This window comes from Anguilla anguilla, chromosome 15 (genome assembly GCF_013347855.1).
Source record: "Anguilla anguilla isolate fAngAng1 chromosome 15, fAngAng1.pri, whole genome shotgun sequence".
Taxonomy (NCBI): Eukaryota; Metazoa; Chordata; class Actinopteri; order Anguilliformes; family Anguillidae; genus Anguilla; species Anguilla anguilla.
Genome location: NC_049215.1, coordinates 32,392,238 through 32,404,737, shown reverse-complemented (window position 1 = coordinate 32,404,737; position 12,500 = coordinate 32,392,238). Strand labels below are relative to the sequence as shown.

General features: G+C 46.7%; 1 protein-coding gene across 1 annotated transcript in view; it reads right to left on the bottom strand.

The window, feature by feature from the left end:
- il1rapl1a (interleukin 1 receptor accessory protein-like 1a) overlaps positions 1–12,500 on the bottom strand; it is a 239,425-nt gene that overhangs the window by 209,980 nt on the left and 16,945 nt on the right. The window contains exon 2 of the mRNA XM_035394324.1: positions 914–1,015. Within this exon, the coding sequence (XP_035250215.1) occupies positions 914–995 (82 nt within the window). The 5' untranslated portion in view covers positions 996–1,015. The remainder of the gene's footprint in view (positions 1–913; positions 1,016–12,500) is intronic.

The following is a 12,500-nucleotide window of genomic DNA, read 5'->3' as shown; positions in this document are numbered from 1 at the left end:
GGCCGGCCAGCGCGTGGGGGTTTGGGGGGGGGCGCATCGTGAGAACCCTCTCAAACCGCCGCAGGCTCAGCTTTGCTCTGCTGGAGAATCAATAAAGGCTTTCATCATCACGCTGCAGAGACGAAGCGCTTCACCTGGACTCGCCTCCGCCCCCGCCTCCACCTCCGCCCGCACACTTACCCCCTCAGACAGAATCGGGGGCCGGGGCGGAGGGACACGCTGTCCGTCAGCGCCGCCATTTCAACACGCCACCCCCCCCCCCCCCCCCCCCCCCCCCCCCCCCTCACCAACGGCACCCGCCAATCAACGGCACGTAAACGCACAGAGAGCCGTTAGGAGGGAACGCCGAACTCGTCCGTTTCCGTTACCGGCAAAACCGTGACGACGCCGTCCCCGCCCCGCCCCGCCACTTTTTCCGTTGGGGTTTGAAAAATTGGCGAGACTGGATTTCGCCCCGGCGACGCGCGCTGGTGCCGGCCTCCTGGCTCGGCTTCCGTCGCCGTCTCCACCCGGGCCAGACGCCTCCCGCTCGCCGATGATGGGGACTTCGCCTTCCTCGAAAACCTCGCACCGCGAATCTCGACATCCTCCGAACACGTCCCGCCCGCTCGCTCGCTCGCTCCCTCCCTCCCTCTACACCCCCTGTAGCTCTCAGCTGTCCCTCTGTTTCCGAGCCACTGCTTTTACGCTTCAGAATAAAACCAAAAAAAAATTTTTTAAAAAGAAAAAAACGGGAGGGTTGGGGGAGCGAGCTGTCATATCACACAGGGTTCCTGACACAGCAGAGTCCCACAGCCCCTCCCCCCCCCGCCCCGTGCCCTCCCCCCCCCACAGTGAAACGTTTGAACCGGTCCATCCGGCCCGTTCGAACCCGGGGAAGGCGGGAGAGTAAAAGGGACGCATCCGGACTTACCTGAACCTCGCTTGGACACGACCTTCAAGCTCTGGGCGATGGTGGAGTAGAGCAGGATCAGGAGAGGAATGGGAGCTTTCATTTTCCACCCGTCCTACAGTCCTGGGGGAGGGAGGAGGGAGAAGGGGGGGGGGAAGAGAAGGGAAGGTTAGCATCCTTTGCTGGGGAAGTGGGGGGGTGGCATTGGTGAAATAAAGAGGTTTGGACAGAGCTGAGCCTGACTAGGTCAAGTTACTGTGTCAGATGTGGGTCAAGAAGAATCATTTCAGTTACTTTAGACCTTAGAAGACACCAGTAAAATTCCCGCAGAAGATTTTTCTAAATTGTTATTATTTTTTAAAGGAGAGCAGGACAGTCCATCCTCCATCCACATTTTTTTCTTTTTGTTTTATTCATGCAGGTGGAGAGCAGAGAGGTCAGCAGCCAGAGAAGGGACCCCCCCAGCGGAGAAGGTGCCGCGGTGGGGATCGAACAGCAGCCCGTGTTGGGGGAATCGTACGTGGCTGTTTTACCACCATGTAAAGAGGCACATATCTGACCCAGGTGCAGGCAGTACCACAGAATCTCTAACAGGCTGGGCTGGGGATTGCCGGCTGTAGAGCCCTGGCATTGCAGGGTAGACAAGGGCCAGTTTAAAAAAAAATCTGGAATCTTGAAGCTGTACCAATCATACCACAATAATATAGAATATTACTACTATATCCAGGCAACCCCTGCTGAATGTTCATTGCAAAAAAAAAAAAAAAAACAAACAAAAAATGTCAGTTTTGTCAGTTTTTTAATGTATTTTTTCACCCAGGTGAAAGTGCTCCACCAGCCCTGTGCAGTGTCATCTCAAATAACTTCAATAAAGCTGTTTGAACCCCCCCCCCCCGCCCCCCCCCCCCCCCCCCCCCCCCCCCCCCCCCCCCCCCCCCCCCATAACTAAAGCCCAGCTGATCCAGAGAATTCAGTCTTCCAGAAATGATTATTATTTATTTATTTTTGTTTAAATCAGGTGAGCGTTGATTGATACTGACTATGACTAATGGGTGAAATGAAACCAATTAGGAAAATGCGCTGTTACACCGATTCAGTTCAAAATGCATTATCCTGAGTGACACCTACTGTATTACAGAAGACCAAACCTGTAAAAAATCCAATTAACAGATTTACATAAATAACTGTAATATATCTGAGGTGAGCAAATATATTACTAAATTTATTATTCAATAATTGCGGAAGAAACGTCCAAATTTTGACGTGTGCGTATTTTGATAATTTAGATTTCCGCTTCCTGCAATCATTCGTTGATTTCTTGTTTAAATTACGTTTTGCCACTTTCACTTGCACGTTTGGACTGAAGTTATAACGTAAGCACCTCAGACCCAGGAGGCAGGGCCTGACAGGCGTGGCCGAGTGCAGCCACTGTTCTGAGCACCGATTGTAGTTCCAGATCAGACAAAAACCACAGATCCGTTAGACTAATCAGATACGTTACATTACAGGCGTTCGGCAGACGTTCTTATCCAGAGCGACTTACACAACTCTTACATAGCATTCACATTGCATCCATTTATACAGCTGGATATATACTGGAGCAATGCAGGTTAGGTACCTTCACTCAAGGGTACAACAGCAGTGTCCTACTGGGGAATCGAACCTGAGACCTTTAGGTTACAAAACCAACACCTTACACATTATACTACCCTGCCAGCCCCCACAGGAGCAGAGATACTCAGCTCCTGCCTTTCCCCCTCTGTCCTCTCCGCTGTCTTAACTGGCCGAGGCCACTTTTGGTAACAAATTATTACAGTACAGGACATTTATCACCGCATGATGCGTTCGATCGAGGGCCATCACCGCGGTAACGCACTTGATTACGCCACTTTCCACCACTTCCGTGAATTTTCAGACAACGCGTTAAATTGGAACTGTTTTGGGTTCAACGGCAGTGAGACTTTCAATGTTGAGAATGTGAATACGGGGTGGGATATATCGAATCGGTGGCCGACACGAATCACATCTTTGAAAGTTTGCGGCAACTTCGTCCGAACTTTCCGGGAACATACCAAATAAATAAAAAATAAATAACGTTTTTTCCATATTTCCATATTTAGTGGAGTGTGCAGTAAGCCCAGGAAGCTCTTCTGAAAAGAGTTAAACAATGACCCAAAATCTCCTTTACACTCAGAGAAACAAAGAAACTCAGAGAACAAGATTCAAGACATTCCATTCCAAAAATACATGAAGTACTGGTACATTTCTATTAATTCTATGAAAATGAGCAGAGATGATTGGAGCAGAGTACCTAGAGAGGGTTTTTTCCACTGCTGTGCCATTATAGATGGATATGTTTCCAAAGGCTGAGAATCAATGCATTAGAGATTACCCTTCATCTCCTTGTTCCATTTGTGAATGAGAAATGAGATACGGTTTCAATTCTTTCATCTTTACCGAAATTGACCTGCTGTCATGACCCCTCCAATGGCACCAAATTAAACAATTAATGCAGCCCGTTTTCTCTCATTAATTTCCGCATTGTATAATACGGCGGCGATGCTCGGGGAACAGGATCAACGGTTTTCAGTGCATCGCACCTGGGGATAAATAGGAAATTGAAGTCGTGCATAAAGACCTGTCCAGGAATTTTTTTTAAAAATGCACGCAAAATAAAAAATACATGGTCTTCTTAGTGGGAACTAATTTCTTCATCTTTTCTGAAGAAGTATCTTAAGCTCCGCCCCCCTCCCCCCAAAACATCTGATGAGGTCATAATAAAGTTTACTCCAAGCTTCATACGGTATAAGGCCCAGGTTCAGGGGCAGGGATTCATTCATTTACAATGTTTCATTTATTTTATATCAATGATGGCTGTTTGGTTTTTTTGTGTGTTTTTTTAATCCTTCCTTTTGCAGAGATAGAGATGAGCTGTGTATGATCATGTGTGGGAGAGACTCAACGTTTTCGGCGAAAACCTCGTCGCGCGATAAGCATGTTTACATCGTGTCCCCGCGCCAGCGACAGAAGCTCTTTATGCTCCTCCAGACATTTTTTCGAGGAACGCTCGGCGACTGCCAAAGCACACTTGGCACCGCGCGGTCTGGGATTGTGGGTTCCTGTGTTCGACAGTCGGGCCTTTAAGAACATGTTGGCGATAAGCTCGTCAATTTGTTCAAAAATTTGTGCGGCTGGCTTCGGTTCCATTGATAGGCCCCCATTACCGTACACCCACACACACATACACATACACACGCACGCACACACACACACGACTGAACCGACCGAACGCGCAGCCTGTTGCAAACGTTGGGCATGTTTACCGCGCAGACAGCGTGTCAGAGATCGAGTAAAACGTGTTCCCCGGTGTCACGCTGGGTACATCATCATCTCTAATGGCCTGTGATTCACTGTGTACCGTGTCTCCCCGCATGTGCATCTGCATATGCTGCTCATATTTCAGACGGCTTTCATTTTATATCGGTACAGTACACACGTGTGCACTGTACCTCTCATCAGCGTCAAGATTGTGAGAACTGCCCTTGAGAAACCCTCACTGCCCTGCACGCCCTCCCTCCCTCCCTCATCTCCCCCAAACCCCCCGCCCCAACCCCCCAAATAATGGTTCTACATTTCTCTCTCCAGTTCTCCGGGAACTCAGGGAGAAATCTTATCATTTTAATTAGCCTTCCCTCTTGTGAGGTACAAACATTTACACAAAAGGCAGTCTTGATGAGCCAGCCTCAGCCCCAAACTCACCAGCCACAAATGAGGATTATTAAATGTCTGTTCACACTGGATCACCAACCCTCTAATAACTACTGATAATTTACAGTGAAGTGCAGTGTGTAAGATTAAAGACCTTTTGGCATTTCTATGAAAATTATCACTACTTTACTGAGCAATTATTTTTTTAACCTTTTCCTAAACTTACAGGAGCAAGAAATTATTTTCAGATACTTTCTTCAGAATTCAGAGCTTTCTGAAGAATTAAACTTTGAAAGGTGTTTGGTTCCATATACCACGAAAGCACAAAGCCCCTTTCACACATGACCTTTATGAAGATGATTAATAAATCCTTGGCCATTCAACCAAATATGGTTTAATCCCCCCACCCCCTTTTACACACATGTAAGCTTGCAGGTCGAAATACAAATTGTATTTCTCTTATACAAAGATCCTACTCACTTCAGTAAATGGCATATATATTATTAACTATTAAAATATTACAGGTGCGGTATGTGAGTTTTTTTTTTTTAGAACGTTTTTGCTCACAATTTGGTTCAATTTCCTTCAAACCTGAAACATATATCAATAAATTATAAGCTCAACAAAATATATTTTTTTAAATACGTCTCTCTGACTGCCCCAGGCTCTGAAATCAGCCACTCTTAATTTTTTTACCATGCCTGAATCTTAACAACCAATCAGGATAGCTCTCTGCAAGGAGGCCAATCAGGACAGCTCTATGCCTGTCAATCATGTGAAGCATTCACAGTGCTGACAGAGCAGAGATACTGCATAGCCACTGCTATAGCTAGGTAGTTGCCTAGAAAAACAAAATAAGAATGGCAGAGAAAAAGATCCCAGAACTACTAGTTCCACCTTAGACTACAACGGCATATATTGATTTTAAAAAAAAGAAAGACTGTTGAACAAAAGATTTTGACCAAACATTAATTGAATCTAGCGAGAAATTGAAGACGAGCGAAAATTGGCTTGGCTTTTCAGTGAGATCTCAGGGACTTGAAGGGCTTAAAAAGAGATGCTGAGCTTGTACTATTTCTGCCGGACAGGTAACTTTCTCGTTTGTTCTATTTCTGTCGGCATTTGTTAACTGTGTAGCTGAAAAAGCTAGAAAACATTAGCTAGTTATGATGATGTATTTAGTCCACTTTTATATTTATGCTGTACATTAGATGTTGTAGCTTATCTGTAGCTAGCTAGCTATGTTTATAGCTACCTATGCTGTTCAAGGGGTGAAAAAAGTCGCACACTCCAGTTCCAGATATTGTATACATGTTTATTTAACTAACGTTTCACCTGTAACTATGTCTGGGTCGCATACAAACAAAAATTCTGGTGTCTGCATATATCAACTGGCGTTACCCAGAGCGGTAAATAAAAAAACCATAGCTATGTTAATTGTTTATGTTCATTATGACAGCATTATGGGTTTTATTTTCTATCTGTGAAAGAGGTAGGATGTGCTTCACTCTCCCGACATTACGTTTCAAAGCTCTTCTCCTATCTGTGCAGATGACGCACGCGCATGCATGTGTTCAGAGGGAAAGTTAAGGGGAGTGGGTGGAACGTTTTTTTTTTTTCTCTCCTACATCTAGCCCTCCCTCGCTCGTTTGTTTCTCCAAACTTACATGCTGCACCTTTAAATTGGAATTTCAAAATGGCCAAGTCAAAAATTGCATTGAGGTCAGAAGCAGTGTACATTTACAAATATCCACGTTTATACAACACACACATATCAAAAAGGAGCTTGATTTCAACGAGCAAAACTCTATTCTATTGTTTCCAGGGAAACTGGCCATGCAGGTAATTATAAGAATGTTCTCCAGGCTTGTGTGCTTGTTCTCAGAGACACACTGCTTGTAAGGTGAGCTCTGCCATGATGTGAAATGTAATATATTGTATAGATTTCCATCATTAAAAGCAAGACATGGTTTGCCAACCATGTTCCTTTTCCTCAAAGAATATTAATTTCATATATTAGCTATTTTTACTGGATGGATACTTCCAAGACCAGAACTAGCATAGAAGTCTTATGTGTTAAAAAGCGTATTACAAAACATGACATTGCGTTCTTAAATGCACTTGTAATCGACATATTCTACTGTATATAAGGGCATAATTTTAAGCAACACCCAAACATTTACAACAAATACACACGTTCTTAAAGGAAGTCCTGTGACACAACATTACATAATCTGGGCAATCGGTAAATTCATGTGTATCTTGCCAGTAGATTCGGGGGGAAGAGTTTGGCTGGATCTGCAGTAAAACAGAGATGTGGATTGCGGCAAAGGCTGAGATAACCTTTCATTACGCTGAAAAGTGGCCTCACGCACGGATTTTATACCTGAATGGATATACTTTACTGCGCTTCGAGAACGCCGTTCTCCGATGGAGAAAGAACATCAGCGAAAATGGGTGTTTTGTTTTACTGCATCGGGGCAGGAGGCCCAATATGCTGGGAAGTGACTGAAAATGTGATTATTTGAGCAACTATAACTGACACTAGGATGGAAAAGGTGCTCCTTTGAGTAACTATAACTGACATTAGGATGGTGCAATCTCACCACATCCTTTTTTAAAGGTTACAGCATTCACTACCCCCCCCCCCCCCCAAAGCGTGCATATACTAGATTTAAAAATCTTTACACTAATCAGAGAGACAGATTCATCTCTTGATCTCTACCCTGCACCCTTGCCTTCTCACTCTTGCCTCCTCTCTCCCTCCTCTCTCTCTCTCTTACTCCCTCTCCACCTTCTCCCTTTCTCTCTCTCTACCTCCTCCCTCACTCCCTTTAAACCTCCCCTGTCTCCCCCTGCATCTCTCTCTCTACCTCCTCTCTCTCCCTCTACATTTCTTCCCTCTCTCCCTCTCTCTCTCCCTCTTCCCTTCCCCTCTCTCCCTCTCTCTTCCCTTCCCCTCTCTCCCTCTCAACCTCCTCCCTCCTTCTCTCTCTCCTTTTCCACCTTCTCCCTCTCTACCTCCTCCCTCACTACCTCAAAACTTCCGCTCTCTCCCGACATCTCTCTCTCTCCAATTTCTATCTCTCCTCTACATCTCTTTCCTCTTTCCCCCTCTCTCCCTCTCTTCTTCCTCCCTCCCGCTGTCTCTCTCTTCCTTTCCACCTTCTCCCTCTCCCCTCTCTCTCTCCCCATAATAATCATAAACATGTTCTTATTGTTCTGTTCTTATCTAATATCACACATGTAGCCAGATATGATTACCATTTACCATTAGAGCTTTAGAATAATACATATGAACATAAAGTTATGTTTGGAATACTAAATGCAGCACTAGTCACAGTTTAGCCTTGTTAACAGCATTGAAACATCTTTTAAACTTCTGTTTTTCATCATTCTAGGTCTTTGCCTTTCCAGTCCAATGCACTTTCTGTCATTTGAATTGTCACAGTCATCCGGAGACATACCTCCTGTGCAACATACAGTAAGTCTCCAGAATTAATTCAACCTGAAGACCATTCGGCTTTGGAGAGCGTTGATATTTCTATACAACTGCGCCCCCAGTGGCAAGTTTAAATACCACCGGATGCAGATGTGGAGCAGTCAGTTTGACATACGCTTTAACATGCAGGGGGTGAAATTTCTCACACAAAGAACACTAACCTAACAGGGACATTCCACACAACTATCAAATGTAGGATCCAGAAAGACAGAATTCATATGGGTGACTGCAAGGCACTATGAACCTGGGTAATGACTGGAAGGACAGTATAACTGTGGGCTAGATGTAGCTTACAGGCAGTAAAGCTCAGATTTATTACAACGGGAGCCGTGTAACTGAGACTGTTATTCTCTGAACTGGATGGCCCATTACCATTCAGATTTTCACCCAGTGGAAAAATACTCTCACTGTCAACTATTACCGCCTTCTCCCTGAGCAAGTCTACATGCAAACACCCCGCTCCGCAGGCTCCTGGGGGGCCGGTTTGGATTTAAAGGGTTTTTCCAAGGGGACATACGTCACAGACTCCAGAGTTCTCAGGATTACAGTATTGATCTACCCGACAGCCACCGTATAAGAGACGACATACTGTAACATACTCATGAGGTCCTGAGTTCAGCTGTTACCCCAATGTGCTGTATCCCACTGTTCTGTGCTGTACCCTACTGTTCTGTACCCTACTGTGCTGTGCTGTACCCCACTGTTCTGTACCCTACTGTGCTGTATCCTACTGTGCTGTATCCCACTGTGCTGTACCCCACTGTGCTGTATCCTACTGTGCTGTATCCTACTGTGCTGTACCCCACTGTGCTGTACCCCACTGTGCTGTATCCTACTGTGCTGTACCCCACTGTGCTGTACCCCACTGTGCTGTATCCTACTGTGCTGTATCCTACTGTGCTGTACCCCACTGTGCTGTACCCCACTGTGCTGTACCCCACTGTGCTGTATCCTACTGTGCTGTATCCTACTGTGCTGTGCTGTACCCCACTGTGCTGTATCCTACTGTGCTGTACCCCACTGTGCTGTACCCCACTGTGCTGTATCCTACTGTGCTGTACCCCACTGTTCTGTATCCTACTGTGCTGTATCCTACTGTGCTGTACCCCACTGTGCTGTACCCCACTGTACTGTATCCTACTGTGCTGTGCTGTACCCCACTGTGCTGTATCCTACTGTGCTGTACCCCACTGTGCTGTACCCCACTGTACTGTATCCTACTGTGCTGTGCTGTACCCCACTGTGCTGTATCCTACTGTTCTGTACCCCACTGTGCTGTACCCCACTGTGCTGTATCCTACTGTTCTGTACCCCACTGTGCTGTACCCCACTGTGCTGTACCCCACTGTGCTGTACCCCACTGTGCTGTATCCTACTGTTCTGTACCCCACTGTTCTGTATCCTACTGTGCTGTATCCTACTGTGCTGTATCCTACTGTGCTGTATCCTACTGTTCTGTACCCCACTGTTCTGTATCCTACTGTGCTGTATCCTACTGTTCTGTATCCTACTGTGCTGTACCCCACTGTACTGTATCCTACTGTGCTGTACCCCACTGTGCTGTATCCTACTGTTCTGTACCCCACTGTGCTGTGCTGTACCCCACTGTTCTGTACCCCACTGTGCTGTATCCTACTGTGCTGTATCCTACTGTGCTGTACCCCACTGTTCTGTATCCTACTGTGCTGTATCCTACTGTGCTGTACCCCACTGTGCTGTACCCCACTGTACTGTATCCTACTGTGCTGTGCTGTACCCCACTGTGCTGTATCCTACTGTTCTGTACCCCACTGTGCTGTACCCCACTGTGCTGTATCCCACTGTGCTGTATCCTACTGTGCTGTACCCCACTGTGCTGTATCCTACTGTGCTGTGCTGTATCCTACTGTTCTGTACCCCACTGTGCTGTACCCCACTGTGCTGTATCCCACTGTGCTGTATCCTACTGTGCTGTATCCTACTGTGCTGTGCTGTACCCCACTGTGCTGTATCCTACTGTTCTGTACCCCACTGTGCTGTACCCCACTGTGCTGTATCCCACTGTGCTGTATCCTACTGTGCTGTACCCCACTGTGCTGTATCCTACTGTGCTGTACCCCACTGTGCTGTACCCCACTGTGCTGTATCCTACTGTGCTGTATCCTACTGTGCTGTACCCCACTGTGCTGTACCCCACTGTGCTGTATCCTACTGTGCTGTATCCCACTGTGCTGTACCCCACTGTGCTGTATCCTACTGTGCTGTATCCTACTGTTCTGTACCCCACTGTTCTGTATCCTACTGTGCTGTATCCTACTGTTCTGTACCCCACTGTTCTGTATCCTACTGTGCTGTATCCTACTGTTCTGTACCCTACTGTTCTGTACCCTACTGTGCTGTATCCTACTGTGCTGTGCTGTACTCCACTGTGCTGTATCCTACTGTGCTGTGCTGTACCCCACTGTGCTGTATCCCACTGTGCTGTATCCTACTGTGCTGTGCTGTACCCCACTGTGCTGTATCCCACTGTGCTGTATCCTACTGTGCTGTGCTGTACCCCACTGTGCTGTATCCCACTGTGCTGTATCCTACTGTGCTGTGCTGTACCCCACTGTGCTGTACCCCACTGTGCTGTATCCAACTGTGCTGTGCTGTACCCTACTGTGCTGTGCTGTACCCCACTGTGCTGTATCCCACTGTGCTGTATCCTACTGTGCTGTGCTGTACCCCACTGTGCTGTATCCCACTGTGCTGTATCCTACTGTGCTGTGCTGTACCCCACTGTGCTGTATCCCACTGTGCTGTACCCCACTGTGCTGTATCCCACTGTGCTGTACTCCACTGTTCTGTACCCTACTGTGCTGTATCCTACTGTGCTGTGCTGTACCCCACTGTGCTGTATCCCACTGTGCTGTACCCCACTGTGCTGTACTCCACTGTGCTGTACTCCGCTGTGCTGTACCCCACTGTGCTGTACTCCACTGTTCTGTACCCTACTGTGCTGTATCCCACTGTGCTGTACCCCACTGTGCTGTATCCTACTGTGCTGTGCTGTACCCCACTGTGCTGTATCCCACTGTGCTGTATCCTACTGTGCTGTGCTGTACCCCACTGTGCTGTACCCCACTGTGCTGTATCCCACTGTGCTGTACCCTACTGTGCTGTGCTGTACCCCACTGTGCTGTATCCCACTGTGCTGTACCCTACTGTGCTGTGCTGTACCCCACTGTGCTGTATCCCACTGTGCTGTACTCCACTGTGCTGTATCCCACTGTGCTGTACCCCACTGTGCTGTACTCCACTGTGCTATACCACACTGTGCTGTACTCCACTGTGCTATACCACACTGTGCTGTACTCCACTGTGCTGTACTGAACTGTGCTGTATCCCTCTGTGCTGTCACACTGTGTGCTGTACCCTACTGTGCTGTCACACTGTGCTGTACCCCTTTGTACTGTACCACACTGTGCTGTACCCCTTTGTACTGTACCACACTGTGCTGAATCCCCATTGTGCTGTACTCTCAGAGAGAGAGAGAGAGAGAAGAGCGAGGAGAGAAAGAGAGAGAGAAAGGAGAGAGACATTCAATCTAAGCCTGTGCTCAATGGCTGAGCTCACGAATGAGCCTGCATTGTTTATCATTCCCACTGCCATTCTCTCAGCACAGATGTCTGTTACATGCGCACGCACACGCAGGTCCACGTGTCTGCACAAATACGCACACACACGCACAAACACAGACACACACACACACACAGATACACACACACACACACAATGCTGACTTTGGTTTCATCTGCCCTGCATTTCCCATTGTACACGTCAGCATACATATAGCCAGCATTTTAGTATACAGCATTCTTGATTTTTAGGTCACCATTAATACATATTAATAAAGTCAAATCACAAAGGTCACAGTTTTCAGGATGAGCATTTTCAACATAAGCGCATATTTATAGCCTTGTGTGGAGGCTTCTCAATCCACTGCAGTCAATGCAACGTGTAATAAACCGGAATGGCTGGTTTCGTGCGGCTGGTACTGGCCTGGTGATGCCTTTGAGCACGTGCCTGTCCAGTGTGCTGGCTATACAACACCCACCACCATTGCAAACACATATCTGCCTTACTCATGACACAAGGTATAGGGCACACTGGCAGATAAATGCTTTGCATTTAACATTAAATTATTTTTCAAAATATATATTACATAAGAATTTCTAGTAGCTGTGTTGTTGTACTGTACGTATGAATACATTACAGGCATTTAGCAGACGCTCTTATCCAGAGCGACTTACACAACTTTTACATAGCATTTTACATTGTATCCATTTATACAGCTGGATATATACTGAAGCAATTTCGGTTAAGTACCTTGCTCAAGGGTACAACGGCAGTGTCCTACCCAGGAATCGAACCTCC